The sequence below is a fragment of the Sapajus apella genome, unplaced genomic scaffold (assembly GCF_009761245.1).
Source record: "Sapajus apella isolate SASKATOON/1434 unplaced genomic scaffold, GSC_monkey_1.0 scaffold119, whole genome shotgun sequence".
NCBI lineage: Eukaryota > Metazoa > Chordata > Mammalia > Primates > Cebidae > Sapajus > Sapajus apella.
Window position 1 is genome coordinate 2,789,404 of NW_022437059.1, and position 20,459 is coordinate 2,809,862.

Sequence of the window (20,459 nt, forward strand, 5' to 3'; positions counted from 1 at the left end):
TTTTGTACTGTTAGTAGAGATGAAGTTTCACCATGTTGGCCAGGGTGGTCTTGAACTCCTGACCTCAGGTGACCCACCCACCTCGGCCTCCCAATCCCTCCCTGCTGGGATTATGGGTGTAAGCCACTGTACCCGGCCTGGATGCAGTTTCTTCAGCAGCTATGTGACTAATAAATATTAAGCCCCAGTCTATGGTTTGCCTTTCAATGCTCTTAATGGTACCTTTTGAAAAACAGAAGTTCTTCATTTTGATGAAGTTCAAATTATTAAGCATTTATGTTGTGTAGATTGTGCTTTTGGCATGGTATCTAAAAAATATTTGCTTAAACCAAGGTCACACGGATTTTTCTCCCCTGTTTTCCACTAGAAGTTTTGTGGTTTTAAGTGTTTGTTTATGAAAGCCAGTGATCCATTTGGAGTTTATTTTTGTATAAAGAGTGAGGAATGGCTCAGATTCATTTTTTTAAGCATAAATATCTAATTGTTCTTGCACTTTTTTGAGTCTTTTCTCCATTCAACTGTGTTTGTACTTTTATAGAAAATGAACAGACTGTAAATGTGCAAGCCTAGTTTTGGCTCTCTAGTTTTCCATTGGGCTTTACGTCTTTCTCCAATAACACAAAATTGTCTTATATACCTTTTAAAATATTTCCAAATCGCTGCCCTATGGGACAAAGATATACATCTTTAGTTATGTAGTATCTACTTTTAAATAATACTGCACTGCCTCACATGTTGTACAAGGATCTTCCAACAGTATACTCCTAATTCTTCCCTCTTGTATTTTGTACAATTATTGTCATATAATTTCCTTTTAATTTGTATTTACATATAATACATTGATAAAGTATTTTTGCTTGAAACAAGGGATTGACAAACTAAACAAGACAGTGAGACTGTAATGAATGAGAAACAGACGTTTATTGTAATCATCTGTTGATATTTTGAATTTGTTTATCCAGCAATTATCCTATCCTAACTTGGTGGAGAGGAGCCTGTGAACTGCCACACTCGGGTAACTTGCAATCTGATGGAACAGGCTGTATCACGTATTCTTCCCGGTTGGTTTGAATTGGTCCTTTTCCTTTCTCTATTTTTTTTTTTGGTTCTTAATAACCTGATGGAGAAAAAAACATGCAATCTGAGATGCAATCGACCAGTTACCCCTCCTCTGTTTGTAGTCACTAGGGCCTTCTGAAGTGTACACCATCTTCTCATGAAATTATTTTGTTCCCACCCTTCTAATACATTGATCCATCTTGGATCATATTCCTGAAGTGAATATCTGACCTGAGAAATACACTCTCAGCCTCCACTCTTACAGGGAGAGACAGCAGGCAGTGCACCTGACACAGACCTGGGGAAGAGCACCAAGTAGTGGCAGGAGATGGGTAGGAGGGTGTGGTGGAAGGTCAGAGGTCGGGGTTCACGTGGACTCAACTGCCCTGGACTATGGTAGGTGCAGGCATGGTGGGACTGGCTAGGGAATTGCATTCTTAAAGTATTTCTGGTCTGTCTACTTTAAAAGACATTTGAAAAAGTCAGAATGACTTTTCCAACTCTAGGCAAGCTCTCTGCTTTAAACTTTTAGTGTTACTGAGGAGCTCTTTTGTTGGGCTCTGTGTGCACAACAGTATGTGTCTCTGTCTCGAAAAGCCCATGTTCTCTTAACTGTGTATCTAGAATACGTGTCCCCTAAGAGGGAGGTTCCTCAGTTCTGTGAGATGCTCGTGTAGTAAATATCAATGTCTTCTATTCCAGTGGCTCCAGTCCAGCTTTCTGATAGAAAACATAAAATATCATCCCCTTGGAGAGTTGACTTTGCTCCATGCAGTTCCCACCTTTATGGTGCTATGGACTCCAGATGTCAGCTGTAGTTTTTCTCCATTTTTTGACAGCGTGAAGAACGTAAGTCGAAGCTTATCTCCTTCCTCACATTTTATTGTGTCCTGGTTTCCAGCCACCAATACTTCCATATTCCCAGTGTTGTCCCTTAGGTTTAATATACCTTTCTTCTTTTCTGTTACCTGCAGAAGAAAAACAACACCCAACCTCTGATAATCTGATTAAAGAATGTCACATCAGTCACACATCAGACATGCCAGAAGAAGGATCCAAAAAGAAATACAGTTGATCCTTGAACAACACAGGTTTTAGCTGCGTAGATCCATTTATATGGAAATTTTCTTCTGTCTCTGCCACCCAAGACAGCAAGACCAACCCCTCCTCTTCCTCCTTCCTCCTCAGCCTACTTAACATAAAGTCAATGAGGATGAAGACCTTTATGATATTCTACTTAATGAATAGTCAATATATTTTCTCTTTTTTATACTTAATAACATTTTTTTCTCTAGCTTACTTGTTAAGAATATAGTACATACTATAAGTAACAAAAAATATGTGTTGACTGTTTATGTTATCTGTAAGGCTTCTGGTCAAGAATAGGCTATCAGTAATTAAGTTTTTGGGGAGTCGAAAACTATATGCAGATTTTCAGCTGCTAGGGCTCAGCAGCCCTAATTCCTACATTGTTCAAGGGTCAACTTGAAGAAAAAGATTCTGCTTTGAAACTAGCAGGTATAAATCTAATAGATGTTAGCAGGTTCACATAGAGGAGGCAGATGTGCCTTACTTAGAACATGTCTCCTATGTCCATCCTTCTGGTCCCAAGTTCCTTCCTTTAGGAAGAGCCTGGGATGGCGCATAGCAGCAACAACTGCTGGATAGAGAAGATGGAGATTCTCCAGGGCCAGTAGCCAGGTTAATCAGGGAAAAGAAAGAAGACCCTAAGGTTGGAAGAAAGCTGTTTATTTATTTATTTTTTATTTTTTGAGATGGAATTGTGTTCTTTCACCCAGGTTGGAGTGCAGTGGTGCGATCTTGGCGCACTGCAACCTTCATCCCCCGGGCTTAAGCGATTCTTCTGCCTCAGCCTCCCAAGTAGCTGCCACTGTGTCTGGCTAATTTTTCTATTTTCACTAGAGACAGAGTTTCACTATATTGGCCAGGCCGATCTTGAGCTCCTAACCTCAGATGATCCACCTGCCTCAGCTTCCCAAAGTGCTAGGATTACAGGGATGAGCCACCCTGAAGAGAGCAATTTAAAACAACAAGTCCAGGAAAGACATGAGGTAATGATGCAAGACCCAGTCGGGAGTCTAGTAAGTAGTCAAAGACAAGAAGTAATTCACAATCAAGTCTAAGAGCAAAAGGGAACAGAATGTTAGTTATTTAGGAGATTGATAGTATTTTAGGTTTAATTTTATGGATGAAATCAATATATATTGGTGGATAGCTGGCCAGATTGAAAGCTGAAAACTGGGATAAAGAACATGACCTTGCTATCCAAGGTCATTTTACACTTGTATTTTCCAAGAGGATTGGAGAGTCTTCCTATAAATTCCTTCTGAAACTAACCCAGGGCAGCAGAGGTTGCTCTGAGGCTCTGAATGTAGGGTCAGCAGGTTCCCTCTCTGTGGTTCTTTAGGTTCTGTCCTAGATCAGAAAAAGTCATCCCACAAGGCTATTTCCCTGAGGCTCAGAGTCATGATACTTTAAATTTCTCACTTCTAATAAGTCTTCTCAAGCTAACTCTTTCTTCTGTTTTCTTCATTTAATCACAGTTCTTTAATCCTGCCTTACATATTGGTTTTTCAGGTCGATTAATCTGGTTTGTTACTCAACTACACTTATATCGCATTCATAACAGTCACTTAAAGATGATATGTACAAAGTATAAAAATAACACACATTGGGAGGCTGAGGTGGGCAGATCACCTGAGGTCAGGAGTTCAAGGCCGGCTTGACCAACATGGTGAAACCCTGTCTCTTTAAAAAAAATAAATAAATAACACAGAGATAAAAATTATGTGAATGAACTAGTTCCTTTTTTCAGAGGCTACTGGGATAAGAATAAGTTGAAACAGATTTTTGACAATAAAAACCATTTTTGAGTTTTTGTATGAATTTTGGCATGTTAACTCTGCAGCTCTTTAGAACTTTGTATTTTTTTGTCTATATAGAAAGATATTAAAACCATTTCTAAAGTCGCCGTAAGATCAGATGAGAAATATTATTACTAATCAACATGAAATTAGATATGAAAACATACCTTCTGGACTACAAACAACCCATTCACAATTGTTCCAAGGGGCTGAGTTTGAAGCGTGCTGATCTTTGGAGTTTCCCCAGCTTTTCTGATGATGTTTGGTGGGACATTGACCTTTTGGTCAGATTCAGCATCTAACACACGTGAGGCACTAGTTACTTCTAAGAAGCCACTGTGCCGATAATATCTCGATATTATAATTATTCTCTTTGGAATGAATTTATCTTTTAGCAGTGTATTAAAAACTTTTACAAAGAAGAATTCCTTCTCTGTAGCCACTGTAGCATGAAACATCTCTTGCTTGCCTTCTTGGGTCTCAAACGTGAAGGGCTTCGTTGCTTTCAGTACCATAACTGGCAAACGGTCTTTCTGAAACCCTTCTCTGATAGATTCCTGCTGGATCACCATCTGTTTCTGCTCAGGCTGAAGACAAGAGAAGAAAGGTATCAGCTGTGAGTCTAAAAGGTACTATTGAGAGGACCTTCACTCACAGTGCTAAACCTCAGGAAGCCAGCTGAAGATAGGTAGAATCAAGGGAAGCGATATAGAGGGGTCAGGAAGAGATCCGGGGCCTAGAACGACCTGGATACAACGGAGAGTGCGGACGGAAGATTTCAGCTCCTGTGTTCAGCTAAGACGGTGTAACAGGTTTTGGAGGTAGGATTCCCTGAAACAAATTCTTGCTTTGCCAATTGCTATATATAAAGAGCTCATCAGATCTCTGAAATATTGCTAAGGCATGGGGTAAATCTGATAATCGGAATCCATCTTCTATCAATTCCATTAGGGCATAATGCGTCCTTGTTTCTCTGTTCAAAATGTTCATTTTATTCTGCTATAAAAGTGAGGGAGCTCAGTGACCTGCACAGGACTCCCCAAATTCCTAGGAAGCCGCTGTACGTAAAAAAATGCAGATTATATTTAATATAAGTTAAGGTGGGGAGACCTAGGCCAGAGGTCTTACCAGTGAGTTAAAGGAGAAATTTAAAAGGAGAATCAATACCACGTGTATGGATTTACCCTTAGAAATAATGAATTATAAACTAAGGTTTACATTTAAAAAATACATCTTATTATTTGAAATTATAAAAAAACAATTTAAATACCTAAAAAATAGATTTGGTTAAATAAGATATGGTATAGTCACATATAGATTGCTATGCAAATATTAAAAATGCTTTAGAGAAATAATATGATAAACTTATAACTGATTCAATAAAGGAAAAGGCCCTAAAAAGATAAAGGATAAGTAAGCAGTTAAAGCACATAAACAAACACACTGGAGAGATATTTACCAACATCAATATAGTTTTTTCCTAGATGATACAATTATAGGTAATTTTATTTTCTTCTCTGTGTTTTGTTTTATTTTTCTGAATTAACAGAGATAAGATACCTTGTTTTGGTTTGTTTTGGGGGAAAATCCTACTTTTTAAAAGCAACTTGCCATCTAGAACCAGAGGGAAATATAGGGGAAAACAAACAGAGGCCTAAAAAGCCAAGTGTAGGAGTTTCTGAAGGGTGTCTCTGAGGTGACCTGAAGCTTGGGCCAGTGGAGCTAGGGTGAGTAAGGCAGGGAATGGTCAGCTTCACTGAGGTCCACTACAAAAGTCCTTCTGTTTGGTTCATGTATCTTTAGCTGGGTCTTGCAGACTAAATAATGCATATTTTCATTACTGATGACGGAATCACAGCATTTATACTTGTTTTCCTGAAAAATCGAGATGTTTCTGGGCCAGACGCAGAGGAAATGGCTACTCTAGACAAAGAGATGAAGTACATAGTTTCTGTAGCTCATACAGCTGTAAAATGAAGTAATACCTGCTTCATAGGAAATGAAATTGCTTGTGTGGTTGATTCTGTGCTGAGACTCGGATGTTGCCTGCTGCTCTCTCATTCTCACCAAGAACAAGACTCTCTAGGCACTACTCTGTCACCTAAATGGGGCCGCCTCACCTTGTCCATGCAGCTGTATTGAGGACTTTTTTACATTACTTTTAAAAAGCAATTTGTTGTCAAAAACCAAGGGGAAATACAGGGGAAACAAACAGAGGCATGGCAGGCAGAGTGTAAGAGTCTCTGAATTGGATCTCTGATGTGACCCGGAACCTGGGCCTGTGCAAACCACAGACTCCCCCAAATCATGGGAGCCATGAAAGGCATCCTCAGCTCCCGAGCTCCGGGTCAGATAGGCCAAGGCCTCTACTGCAAATAGATTGTTCTCGACATTCTTCCTCTTCTACTCCTTTCACTTCCTCACAGATATTAATTCTGAAAGTGACCTAGAATAGACTTCCTGTAGACAACTGTCTGTCTCAGAGTTTTCTTCTTAACACCATAACTGAGTGTTAATGTGTCCAGGGCCTGGCAGAGATTAGAAGCTCAACAGGTGTTTAATCTGATAAATCAGAGGTAGTTCTTCTTTTTGTGACTAGGATCACTTTTCATACTGTGGCCTTGCTTCCCTTATTTGCATGCTGTGAGATAAAGAACAGAGGACCATGTGGGAAATGACAGTGACAGTGACTAGAGACGCTCTTACAAGGACAAAGGCCACTCCACTCGCCTCCTCCTACCTGAATATGGGCAGAGACTTTTGGTGCAGCACGTTGCTTTGTGACATCATTTCTGATGGCTGCGGATGCAGCAGGACTCATTTCAGCTTGACTTAGTGGCTTTGGTTTTGTTACCGATTTGTATTTCTTATCAACTGATTAAAAAACAAAAGACATGGCCAATAAGCATATACACATATGAGCAGTGCACATTTTCAAATGTCACCAGAAATAAATATTAAAACCATATTAAGATATCTTCAAGAACAGCTAACTTTTCTAAAAAAAAATAAATCTTATTTTAAAAATAAAGAAACAACATGACATAGACACCTGTAATCTCAGCACGTTGGGAGGCCAAGGCTGGAGGATAGCTTGAGGCCAGGAGTTTGAGACCAGCTTGGTCAACATAGGGAGACCCCATATTTACAGAAAATGTTTTCAAAATTAGCCAGGTGCGATGGCACATGTCTTTAGTCGCAGCTACTTGGGAGGCTGAGGCAGGAGGATAACTTGAGCCCAGGAGTTCAAGGCTGCAGCGAGCTGTGATTGCGCCACTGCACTCCAGCTTGGATGACATAGTGAGACCCTGTCTGTCTAAAAAAAATAAAATAAAAAAATAAAGAAACAAAAGAAACTACGAAGCAGTAGGCTTAAATTGTATAACACATTGGAAGATGGTTTGGGACACTATTAAAATTCAGTATCTACTTACCTTAACATCCAGTAATTCCATTCACAGGTGTACAGTCAAGAGAAACACACACAAAAATACATACATACAAAGATAAGTACATAATGCTTATAATGTGCATAAATATTCATAGCAGCATTATTCATAATGGCCTCAAATGACTAAAATAACAATCAAAAATAGACCAATTCTCTCTATATATATGTATTTGAGTTTATGTGTATATGTAATTATAAGTTAAATGAAATCTCATATAGTAGCGAAAATGAATAAACTGCCGCTATGAAACAAAGGCAGATTTCTAATTATGTTCTACAAGGCTTTGCACTGCTGTGTCAAGGGGACCGCATCCTGCCCTCTGAAGATTCTCTGTACTCCAGCCATACTGGCCTTCTATCAGTCCTCAGGCAGGTCAACACTCGCTTATGGGGATTTTCACCCAGTGTTGCCTCTGACTGAAGGTACCTTTAACTGCTATGGATTTTTCAGAGCTTAGCTCAAGGGTCACTTCCCTGCGGAACCTGCTTTTGACCAACACCCACTCTAACTCCTGGCTTATGTTAATACTTCTTTGACACATACTGCTAAAGGACCATCTTCCTTTCCATCAGGGCATTTTTCTCAGTTCATTGCATGCATTCATTTGCTTTGTAAGAAAAATGTCTACCTTCCCTTTAGAGTAAAAGCTGTACAAAATCTGGATTTGTTTTTAACTCCTTGTTTTCTCATAAGGACCTAAAAGTATTCCTTGCACCTATTAGCAATTCAATAGATGTTTACTGAATGGATGAAGAAATGGGTGGATGGGTGGCATGTTGGTTCCTCACTAATGCCTACAAAATGCAGTTGTATAATCTGGCTGGGCTCCTCCAGGTCTATGGTCAGGTTATATGTTATTTTGAAAGCCAATTCCTAGTCGTGATTTTTAAAAAGACCATGTAATAAGATGGCCATGTTTGGTGACTTAAGGCACTCTCGGGCAGAAGAGGGACGGAAAAATTCTCAGATGTCATTTGTGATAGAATTTGAGCAATTCTGGGCTGAAATAACAAGGTAATCACTTTGACTGTAGTAAAAAGAGAAACGATTTCATTATTAGAGCTAAGAGTAGAATGAACTGTCTTATGAGGTCGTAGGTACTCTGTCAGTACCTTTCAAAGAGCAGAAAGTGGTTGACTGACTGGGATTTTGTAGCAGGATCTCTGCTCTAGAAAGAAGTTAAACTAACCTTCCAATGGTAGGTAAGTTCCATGAAACTGGTTTCAGAAAGGTATGCAGATAAAGTCTGCCTTCTTTGTTGACAGCATACGAGAGAAAACAGAGTCACGGGAGGTCAAGGGAATCCACCTACCATTCTGTCGCATCACATCAGCCATATTTCATCTCGCACACAGTGGTACCAAAGCAATATTTGTGAATAAGCTTGTCTGCTCACTATAAATCTCTCATTTGCCTTAATAATCAGGGTGCACATTGTTATTTATTATTTCATGTATCATTTTGAGCATTTTATTTTAATCTTACAGGACTTTTGTAGACTTTGATCATATTTTCTCTTAGCTTCCTTTCTCTAGGCTTACCTGTCCTTATATTTTCTCATTTTGCTTCCTACAAAAGCTTCTCTTGTCTACTGATTATTGCCTCTGTCTTCATTAAAGATTCTCCAGGTATCTTCTACCTTCTATGAGGTGAGGTCGTGAGTAGAATAGCATATAGCACTCTACATGCAGACATGCAATGGCTATGGAGAGGGATCACTTAACCAAGAATAAAAGATTAACTGTTCAAAAAACAAAACAAATTGTTTTCCTATAATAATAGAAGTAGCATAGACACACAAAAATTTCCTACATTCAAAGGAGGCCTAAGAATGTCTGTGGATGGAATTTTAGCTATGACGGAACTTAATTGCCTTCTTGTAAAGCATACAAGAAGCATACTTTGTGTTTTGTGGTTGTTTGAGACAGGATGTCACTGCTGTTGCCCAGGCAGGAGTGCAGAGGCGTGATCTCAGCTCACTGCAACCTCCGCGTCCCAGGTTCAAGTGATTCTCCTGCCTCAGCCTCCCGAGTAGCTGGGATTACAAACGCCTGCCACCACTCCTGGCTACGTTTTGTATTTTTATTAGAGATGAAGTTTCACCATGTTGGCCAGGCTGGTTTTGAACTCCTGACCTCAAGTGATCTGCCCACCTCAGCCTCCCAAACTGCTGGGATTACAGGCGTGAGCCACTCGTGCCTGTCCAAAAAGCATACTTTGAATCCTGCAACTGTTACATGTGAAGACTCATTTGGGAGAGTCCTTGGATGATCTACTCCTGAGTTTCCAAGCTAGTCCCAATTGGATCTTTTTTTATCTAATCAGAATAACAAAATCCCAGAATCATTAGAACAACAAAATGGCAGGAAGATTTTAGAAGGTGAAACTTTGTGCTATCCTGGTCAAAGAGAAGAATTAATTCTTGATTTAATGCCAAAATAAAAGATATTTCTAAATTTCTCAGCCTATGTTTGCCAATATGCCTAGATTCTTGTCTCATCCCAGACAAGAAAAAGAGCAGTTGGTTACTTCAAAGTACCACGTGTAGTTACTGCCATCTAGGGGCCATCTCTGAGAACTACACCTTCTAACTCCCTATAGCCTGGGAAAATACAATGTGTAACACTTTCTCTTCCGTGCCTTAGATACTACCTAACAGTTTATATCTGTATAGAATTATGAACATACATAGTATCACTTACATGGCTTCATTTAGCCTTCCTATAAGTCATGTTTGAGAAGTGATGTCATCCGTGTTATACACTCACAAATGCTATTAAAGCTGTTGTAATTTTTGCTGTTACAGTTGTACTTTTTTTTTTTGAGACAAGAGTTTCGTTCTTGTTACCCAGGCTGGAGTGCAGTGGCGCGATCTCGGCTCACCACAACCTCCACCTCCTGGGTTCAAGCAATTCTCCTGCCTCAGCCTCGCAAGCAACTGGGACTACGCCGCCATGCCCAGCTAATTTCTGTATTTTTAGTAGAGACGAGGTTTCACCATGTTGGCCAGGATGGTCTCGACCTCTTGACCTTGTGATCCACCCGCCTCGGCCTCCCAAAGTGCTGGGATTATAGGCGTGAGCCACCGTGCCCGGCCTACAGTTGTACTTTGAATCCTAAAACTGTGGCATTTGGAGAGACTCACTGGGGAGAGTCCTTGGATGATATGCTCTTTGGTTAGCTCTCTTTTGTTCTTCAGACATAAAGCCGGTACATATCAATTTTCTTATGAAACAAAATCAGAAATTTAAACGAGATTTAAACTAAATGTAGATGGAGACAATGAGTGATTTATTGAATAATGTAAAAAAACCTTTGTGTTGTGGGTAATTTATAGTGCCACCTGTACTGGAGATAGAGAGGAGAGAGAATCCCCTAATAGAAGGAGGAGATTGTCCCCTGAAGAAGGATAGTCTGGGACCTCAGAAAGCTGGGGACAGGAGAGGAATAGACAGACTATGTGAAGGAGAAAAGGTGCTCAATATCCTGGTTTACACTTTTCCAATGCAATAATTTATTTATATTTTCAAGACTTCAGTAAAATGTGAGCACATTATATACTGTGTAAATGGAGTTGGGGGATGTTAACTTTGAAATCCTACATCCAAGTTCACTACAGTTGAACTAGAGACAAAGATAGGCAAAGAGAAAAGATGATAAATGGAAATGGTAACCCTAAGGGCTGGAACAAGAGATGCCAACAGAAGATGGAATGGATTTGTGGAATTTGTAACAAGCACTTCCTAGAAGTGATTCTCAGTAAAAGGAGGCAAAGAGACAAATGCACTACGTTAGCAAACAAATTCCAACAAACATGCACTGGGGGCCATGTCCCAGGGATGCCGTAAAAGGAAAGACCCAGGCTTGGCAAAGAAAGGGACTGGGCAGCGCAGGAGTCCCACTTTACCTTTCTCCTTCTCTTCTTGAAGACGTTCTGCCAAAAGCATGTAATTCAACTTCTGAAAAATATGAATGGTCTTCGTCACTGCAGACACCACACCAGCATTTTGAATCATCAAGTTAGCTAGTTGTGGTCTATTTGCAGTATGTAGTTTGCCTGTAGCAATATTAAACTCATCTGGAAGAAAGAACTTAAACCTATCCAGTTCTTCATCGGTGATGTTCTCCAGGCCCGTTAGCAGGAGTATCTCCTTATATTTACTCTCCATCTAAGAACTTCAGGATCCACCTGTATGGATTCCAAAACATAGAAGATTACACCACCAAAAGTGATTCTACGTTCAGAATAAAGCAAGGTGAGCTGTTACTATTTTTTAAAGAAAAATAAACAAAATGTTTACAGTAGTAAAAGAGGTTTGGGTGGAACATAGGTAAGAACTTCTTAAGCAAGGTGGTCACTATTCTCAGGAAAGACATTTTCAGAAAGTATATAACACCTCTGGAATTCTTAGAAAACAAGATGTATCAGCTGGGCACAGTAGCTCATGCCTGTAATCCCAGAACTTTGAGATGGGCAGATCACCTGAGGTCAGGAGTTTGAGACCAGCCTGGCCAATATGGCAAAACCGCATCTCTACTATAAATACAAAAATTAGCCGGGTGTGGTGGCGGACACCTGTAATCCCAACTACTCTGGAGGCTGAGGCAGGAAAGTCGCTTGAACCCAGGAGGCGGAGGTTGTTATGAGCCAAGATTGCACCATTGCACTCCAGCTTGGGCAGTAAGAGTGAAACTCCATCTCAAAAAAAAAAAAAAAAAAAAAAAAAAAAAAAGAAAACAATACATTTTCCTGTTTTTTTAAAAACGGATTTATCGAGGCATAACTGACATACAACACAGTGCATATATTGGAAGTACACACTTTGATAAATTTTGGCATATACATATACCTGATCAAGTGCAATTAACCAATTTTTTCTTTCATGGATTGTGCTTTCAGTGTCATATTTAAGAAATCTTTTCCAATGTCAAGATTAGAAGATTTTACATTCTCTAAAAATTTTATGGTTTGATATTTTACATTTGGGTGTGTGTACTGTTTTGAGTTATTTTGTATATGTAGTGAGGGATGATTCAAAGTTCATTTATTTTTTTGTATGAATATAAATTTTCCCAGAACCATATGTTAAAAAGACTGTTCTTTCTTTAAAGCCTTTTTTTTTTTTTTTTTTTTTTGGATCTTTGTAAAAATCAGTTGTCCAAATATGAGTGGGTCTATTTCTGGATTCTTTGTTCTGCCATTGATCTATTTTTATATCTTCTTGCCAGAATCATGTTGTAGTAATATGATTGTTTATGTATAGTATCCAAAATAATAAAACATTATAAATAATGATTCAACAATGTTTCTAACTGTAAGATTAATACGCAGAAATACATTCCTTTATTCTAGCACCACTCCAAGAGAGAAAAATATTACATAAAAAAGTAATTTCCAATAGCAAGAAAACGACAAAGCACATAGAACATCTAATACAATATATTTAAGAGTTTTAAAGGGAAGCTTATAAAACTTTATCGAGAGATTTAAAAGACCTAATTAAGTGGGTATATGTGATATTTTAAATGGGAAGATTTGATAAAATGAAGAGAGCAATATTGTCGAATTCATCTATAAACTCCCATGCAAAATCTCAAAGGGATTTTCATAGAAGTTATCAGGATAATCCCAAAACCTAAATGAAAAAATTAAAGACAAAAACGTGCAAAACAAGTTAAATATGTTTTTTAGGATGTACTATCCCTACTACTAGATATCAATACGTACTACACACGTATAATAATTAAATCAGTATGGTAGTGGCACAGAGAAAAATCAACTAATAGAGTGTGGAAATAGAACTACATGTAAATTAAAACATGGTATATAATGAAAGTGGCATTAAAAATCACAAGGACAACTATAAAAAGAGTTCAGGCAAATGACAATATATGGGTGATGATATCCTGAGTCTTTATCTTACATCATACACAAAATATATATCTGGCTGGATTAATTATCTATATAGACTAGTAATGGTATTGAATAAAACACAGAATTTCTCCATACATTGAAGTAGAAGGAGGTTTTTAAAATTTTTTTCTTATACTTTACGTGCAGGTTTGTTACATAGTTATACATGTGCCATGATGGTTTGCTGTACGCCATCAACCCGTCATCTACATTAGGTATTTCTCCTAATGCTCTCCCTCCCCTAGCCCCCCACCCCCTGACAGACCCCAGTGTGTGATGTTGCCCTCCTTGTGTCCCTGTGTTCTCATTGTTCAGCTCCCAATTATGAGTGAGAACATGCGGTGTTTGGTTTTCTGTTCTTGTGTCAGTTTGCTGAGAGTGATGGTTTCCAGCTCCATCCATGTCCCTGCAGTACATGAACTCATTCCTTTTTATGGCTGCATAGTATTCCATGGTATACATGTGCCACATTTTCTTTATCCAGTCTATCGTTGATGGGCATTTGGGTTGGTTCCAAGTCTTTGCTATGGTGAATAGTGCTGCAATAAATATACATGTGCATGTATCTTTATAGGAGAATGATTTATAAACCTTTGAGTATATACCCAGAAATGGGATTGCTGGGTCAAATGGGATTTCTGGTTCTGGATCCTTGAGGAATCGCCCACTGTGCTCCACAGGATTGAACTAGTTTACATTCCCACCAAAGGTGTAAAAGCATTCCTATTTCTCCACATCCCCTCCAGCATCTGTTGTTTCCTGACTTTTTAATGATCGCCATTCTAACTGGCATGAGCTGTTATCTCATTGTGGTTTTGCTTTGTATTTCTCTAATGACCAGTGATGATGAGCTTTTTCTCATGTTTGTTGGCTGCATAAATGTCTTCTTTTCAGAAGTGGCTGTTCATATCCTTCACCCACTTATTGATGGGGTTGTTCTTAAATAAGACATAAAAAGGACAAGCCAGGAAAAAAAAAAAAAAAAAAAAAAAACCAAAAAAAAACCTTTGTCAAATTTGGTTGCATGCATATTCTCAATTTCTTTCGTTCTTTTTTTTTTTTTTTTTCTTTTTAAAGACGGGGGTTTCACCATGTTGGTCAGGCTGGTCTGGAACTCCTGACCTCAGGTGATTCACCCGCCTTGGCCTCCAAAGTGCTTGGATTACGGGCGTGAGCCACCACGCCTGGCCATTCTCAATTTCTTTGTAGGAAACATACATATGCGTGCACCCCCCACACACACACACACACAGACACATACACACCCCAAACAAAATGGTGGAAGAAATAAGCCAAAGAACAAAGGAAGATGTTTAGAGCTGAAAATAACTGATTGTGAATTTTAGGGAAGTTGAATACTCTCATCGGTAGAGTCAACATTAATAAATTCCACACTATCACTGTTGATGGCCTTATATTTTTTTTCCTATATGCTGGTAAGGGCTCGAGAAACTCTACTTACACATGTAGAGTTCATGAGTGAAAATTAAAACTATTATCAGGACCATTTTCAAAATAAGGAATACATTTAAAAAATTTGTACTAATAATGCCATCCAGATGCCCTCACTCTACTGATGAAAGCAAGGAAGGACACTACCTTTGTTGAATATCTAATGTGATGATCAGCTTGGCATGATTCCTGTTTTCCTACTTGTCCATAAGAAACTAACCTTCCTATAACCCTCTTATCTAATAACAATCACATTTTAATCACATTTTATATAAGATTGACTTAGCTTTTTCTCTGAAGTTATGTTGTCTTATAAATGAAAAACTTGCATTTTACTTCATAATATCTGTTAACTTAAAAAATGCTTGTATTTGTTATAGGGTAAAATGTACTTATTTCCTTTTCGATTTTCATTTTAGGTTAGATGCAGGTTTCTTATATAGGTAAACTCATGTCACAGGGGTTTGGTGTACAGATTACTCACCCAGGTAATAAGCATAGAACCCAATAAGTATTTTTGTCTCATCCTCTCCCTCCTCCCACCCTCTACTTCCAAGTAGGTACCAGTGTGTGTTGTTCTACTTATTGTGTCTGTGAGTTCTTGTTATTTAGCTCCCGCTTATTGAGAACCAAAGTGGTATTTGGTTTTCTGATCTTTGTTAGTTTGCTAAGGATAATGGTCTCCAGCTGTATCCATGTAGCTGCAAAGGATATGATCTTGTCTTTTTATGGCTGCGCAGTATTCCAAGGTGTATATGTGCCACACTTCCTTTATCTAGTCTACCGTTGATGGGCATTTAGGTTAATTTCATGTCTTTGCTATTGTAAATACTGCTGCAATGAACATATGCATGTATGTGTCTTTATGGCAGAGTGATTTATATTTCTTTGGGTATGTATCCAATAATGAGATTGCTGGGCTGAATGATAATTCTGTTTTTAGTTCTTTGAGGAATCATTACACTGCCTTCTATAATGGCTGCACTAATTTACACTCCCACCAGCAGGGTATAAGCGTTCCCTTCTCACCCAACCTTGCTAGTCTCTGGTATTTTTTAATAATAGCCATTTGATAGGCATGAGATGATATAATATCTCACTGTGATTTTAATTTGCATTTCTCTAATGATTAGTGATGTTGAACACTTTTTCAAATGCTTGTTGCCTGCATGTATGTCTTCTTTTTAAAAGTGTCTGTTCATATTCTTTGCCCATTTTTTAATGGGGTTGTTTTTTGCTTTAAAATTTGTTTAACTTCCTTAAGATTCTGGATATTAGACTTTTGTCAGAAGCATGGTTGGCAAATATTTTCTCCCATTCTGTAGTTTGTTAATAGTTATTACTCTGTGAATAGTTTTTAATATTTAAAAATAATAAATATTACTCTGTTAATAGTTTCTATTTCTGTGCAGAAGCTCTTAAGTTTAATTACATCCCATTTGCCAATTTTTGTTTTTGTTGCAATTGCTTTTGGTGTCATCATAAAATCTTGGCCAGTTTCTATGTGCATAATGGTATTGCGTAGGTTATCTCCCAATATTTTTATAGTTTTGGGTTTTACATTTAAGTCTTTAATTCATCTTGCGTTGATTTTTGTAGATGGTGTATGGTAAGGGTCTAGTTTCAACCTTCTGCATATGGCTAGTCAGTTATCTCAGCACCATTTATTGAATAGGGAATCTTTTCTTCATTGTTCGCTTTTGTCAAAGATCAGATGGTTGTAGATGTGCAGCCTTATTTCTGGGCTCTCTAATCTGTTCCACTGATTGTTATAGGGTGAAATTTATATACAAAGAAAATAAATGCAGATCTATCTGGTAGATTCATGATCCCAGGGCTGCACACACTGTAGTTTGAGAAGCATATACCATACAATAGCTAACCACTGGATATGGCCTTAGAGTTTACAAAGTGCTTTCATCTGGAACCTTGAAGATGAAAAGGAAACAAAATATTCAGGGAGTATATAATTATCTCTGAATAGGGATAATTCCTACCCTCAGGTGTAAGTACCCAGCATGCTGTCAGTAACACACACCAGTTTCCATTTATTATCATCTCCCAATGATTACACATTAAATTAAGCATTTGTGGTGGATGACTTTCCTGAGGCTAAACAGCTAGTGAAAGGCAATACGAAGGCCTGAACTCAAGTCTTCTGGATACAGGCTCTCTGTTCTTTTGCTAACTGCCTTCTTATCATTCAGAGTGTGGAATGATTCCCTGCTTGGTTTTTTTTTTAAAAAAGAGATTGATGTTATTTGCTGTGATTTGGAAAGTACACCCCTCAAAATATCTAACCCTGTTATAATTCCAATATTAGCAATTTTTGCCTAACTCATTTGTCACTCTTAACCTACAATACCTGCAAAACTTGCTCCTTTATAGATTTTGGGTCAATTGTCCGCTTTTAAGCTCAACCTTCCCCAGGCACAAATAGCAGATGACCCATTACTCTCTATTACCATAAGCTATTTTATTTTCTTCATTGTAGTTCTCTACTTAACACTGCATTATGTGCAATGTTGCTGTTTATTTTTTTAACTGTCAGTCTCTATTGGAATGGAAATGCCTTATGGGCAAGGGCTTTGTTTTCACGGCTGCACTGCTACCTCCTAAAATACTATCTGGCGCATAAAAGATATTCAATAAACATCTGTTGAATAAATATTCATTGAATCAACTCTCTAGACTTTCCTCTTTAAAAATTTAGCCCTCGGGAATCTCCGCTTTCTAGGCACTATTGAATCCATTTGGTTTGATTAATCAAGGGCTGAAACTGCTTAAGTGGGAGAAGAATCAATCTCTTCACCCTATAGTCTCTAGCAGAGATTTCCAAGCCTGGAGAAATATAAATTCTCCAGAAATAGAACAAAGCATTGTGGACAAGTAACAACTCTACTTATAAAATAATTTCAGAAGAGAAAAAGGTTGAGAAGGTTTCTTAACATCCAAGAGCTTTATGTCAAAATGCATTCAGGAAAGGAACTTAGAAACTTCTATCCCTGGAGGAAATAATCCAACTTTCACTGGTTCCATTGCATCAACTGACCTAATTTCTATCAAAGTAATTGAGTTTGCGTGAACTTCCAAAGTAAGCTGATTCCGAATCAATCATGAAGTTTATTTTAATGTGTTTCTGTTATTAGTTACTTTTTTTTAAACCATATTTTAATTGATAAATATAGTATTTAGGCTATGGTTATATTTTTATTCTGGCTACCTCACTATATCCTACAATTACAAAATCACACAGCACTTAAATTGCTACCGTAAAACTAAGAAGCAATAACTTGCCATATTCCAAACCCCTGAAGGAGTCAGAGCTTTGTTCCTAAAGTCATCCCTTCTCTGCTTTGCCAGCTGATGACCTCAAAACTAGAATCAGTAGGTGAAATGATTTCATTAATTTTTGACTTTATAAGCCTGAGGAGCAGTCAGCATTTGCCATTAGCTAGGAACAAGCAAGGTCAAGGTAGTAAGCATTTCTACTTTCTACTTTTTTCAATGTTCATTATTCCTTATTTTTATTTTACCTTTGATACCCATAAGCAGTTATCTTAAAGATGTGAAGAATATAGGAACACGTATTTGAGTGTATAGGAGTTTCTTCCCACAGACCAAAGATTCTCAAACTTCAAATCTGATAAGAAAGAGAATTCTGAATTCAAACACCACCTCATCATTACCTATAAAATATCTTCCTCTCCTCAGTGTCAACATGTCAAGCAAGAAATACTAAGAAATTTAAATTTATTTTGATCTTATTGCTGAGTACATCTGTGTAAATTGTAGCTCATATTAATATGAGATAATGAGGAACTGTGTTAAAGGGACTTTCCAGGGTCAGCTGGGGCCGTTGTTTTGAGTGCAGGAATTCTCCGGTTTTCCCGCCTCTGGCACGCCAGGGCCCTTTGTTTTTTTTTTTTTTTTTTTTTTTTGGGGACGGGGTTTCACTCTTGTTACCCAGGCTGGAGTGCAATGGCGCGATCTCGGCTCACAGCAACCTCCGCCTCCCGGGTTCAGGCAATTCTCCTGCCTCAGCCTCCTGAGTAGCTGGGACTACAGGCACGCGCCACCATGCCCTGCTAATTTTTTGTAGTTTTAGTGGAGACGGGGTTTCACCATGTTGACCAGGATGGTCTCGGTCTCTTGACCTCGTGATCCACCCGCCTCGGCCTCCCAAAGTGCTGGGATTACAGGCGTGAGCCACCACGCCCGGCAGGCCCTTTGTTTCTACTCTCCTGCCTCTGGCCGGGTAGGGCCCTTTGTTTCTAATTTGCTGCCTCTGGCTCTTGGAGGTGGGTGCTCTATGACTCAGGGTTATGAAACAATAGTCAATCCGGTAACAGAGCCAAAGATCAATCAATCCCGAGGAAGTTTGAAAGAACCCCTCTCATTGGATGAGAACATGAATGGGGCGGGAATAGCTCAGGGTAAAAAACTCTAGCCGCCCCAACCTGGCTGAAATCCTCGCCATCCCCTCCCACGAAAGCGTGGGAGCCGTCCTTTCACTCTGCCTAATAAACTGCACTTTTGCGCACTCTTTGGGTCCACGAGTTCTATTTAAGCTGTAAAACTCACTGCACAGCCAAGGAGTCCCATTTCCCTGTTCTTGGGGTTAGGAGGGCCAAGTGCCTAAGTCCCAATTGCGACTGCTTCGCTTCTGTCCTGGCCTAGTGGTTAGGACTCCTGGTTCTCACCTAGGTGGCATGGGGTTCGACTCCCAGTGTGGGAACCAGGGAATTGGCTGCAGTTACTCTGGTTACAGTAAGAATCTCCAAAACTAGTTTAGGATGAGAACTTCAGTGTTTGTAGCAGTAAAATTTTGGAGTGAAATAATGTCGGGAAATTCACAGAGTAAAAAGAATCCTTGAAGTTAACTGGAATAAAGAAAATAAAGAAATTGTCAATCTAGTGAGGATTGTCAATCTAGTGAGGATCTTCAATGAATACTTCCTGGAGAATGGTTTGTCTCAGATGAAACGAGCAGCAGAAGATGGAAATAGCCGAGGTAAAGAAAGAGAGGTGGGAAAGTGTGCCTTGTCCATTACAGGGAGGATCAGAGAACAGTAGCTTGGTTGAACCAGAAACTTCATTCACTCATATACTCTCCATGTGCCATGCAATGAACATGAGATGAATGGTGCCAATTCTGGCTGCACATGGTAGGATAGAACTGGATCCATCACACCCAGTGATGAATTAATCACACATGTGAATTTACTCTCCTCTCCTGCCCTGACACAGGATCTCATCTTTATTCCACTTTAAAGGGCAGAGATTATCTCTGGAAACACAGAAGCCCCTTCTGCCAACAGAATTGTTCAGGGTTTATGGTTTTAGCTTGGGGCAAAGAAAAAGTAAAAGACACAGATGCAGTCTGAAGAATGGCAGAAAATAAACTAGGCATAGAAGCATTCACAGTGGAGAGGAAAGAATGACATCTCTCAATTAACTGAATTCCCACTCAGTGCTAATGCTCCAACTTCCCCTTTATCCCACCCCAACCTCAGACACTTGGGTCACCACTTTACCTTCCACCTTTAATTTTGCACATTACTGCTTGTCACTGAGGTTTATTTATTCTTCCTAAATTCTTAATCTGTCCTCATTCTTAGCCACCATTATGGTCTACTCCTACTTTTCAATTCAATTGTATTTTTTTTTTTTTTTTTTTTTTTTTTTTTTTTTTTT

General features: G+C 38.8%; 1 protein-coding gene across 5 annotated transcripts in view; it reads right to left on the minus strand.

Annotated features, from left to right (window-relative positions):
• Window positions 1-894: 894 nt before the first annotated feature.
• The window catches only part of AIM2 (absent in melanoma 2), a 26,020-nt gene continuing 6,455 nt past the window's right edge, over window positions 895-20,459 (minus strand). For 2 of the 5 annotated variants that reach the window (XM_032260769.1, XM_032260766.1), the window contains 5 exons: window positions 11,304-11,585; window positions 6,685-6,818; window positions 4,112-4,531; window positions 1,842-2,027; window positions 895-1,117 (listed from right to left, as the gene is read on the minus strand). In XM_032260769.1, coding sequence (XP_032116660.1) covers window positions 1,091-1,117; window positions 1,842-2,027; window positions 4,112-4,531; window positions 6,685-6,818; window positions 11,304-11,565 — 1,029 coding nt within the window. In that variant the 5' untranslated portion in view covers window positions 11,566-11,585 and the 3' untranslated portion in view covers window positions 895-1,090. Of the gene's footprint in view, window positions 1,118-1,841; window positions 2,028-4,111; window positions 4,532-6,684; window positions 6,819-6,996; window positions 7,031-11,303; window positions 11,840-18,603; window positions 18,676-20,459 lie in introns of those variants that run through there. The other 3 variants (XM_032260768.1, XM_032260767.1, XM_032260771.1) reach the window with 3 other exon arrangements.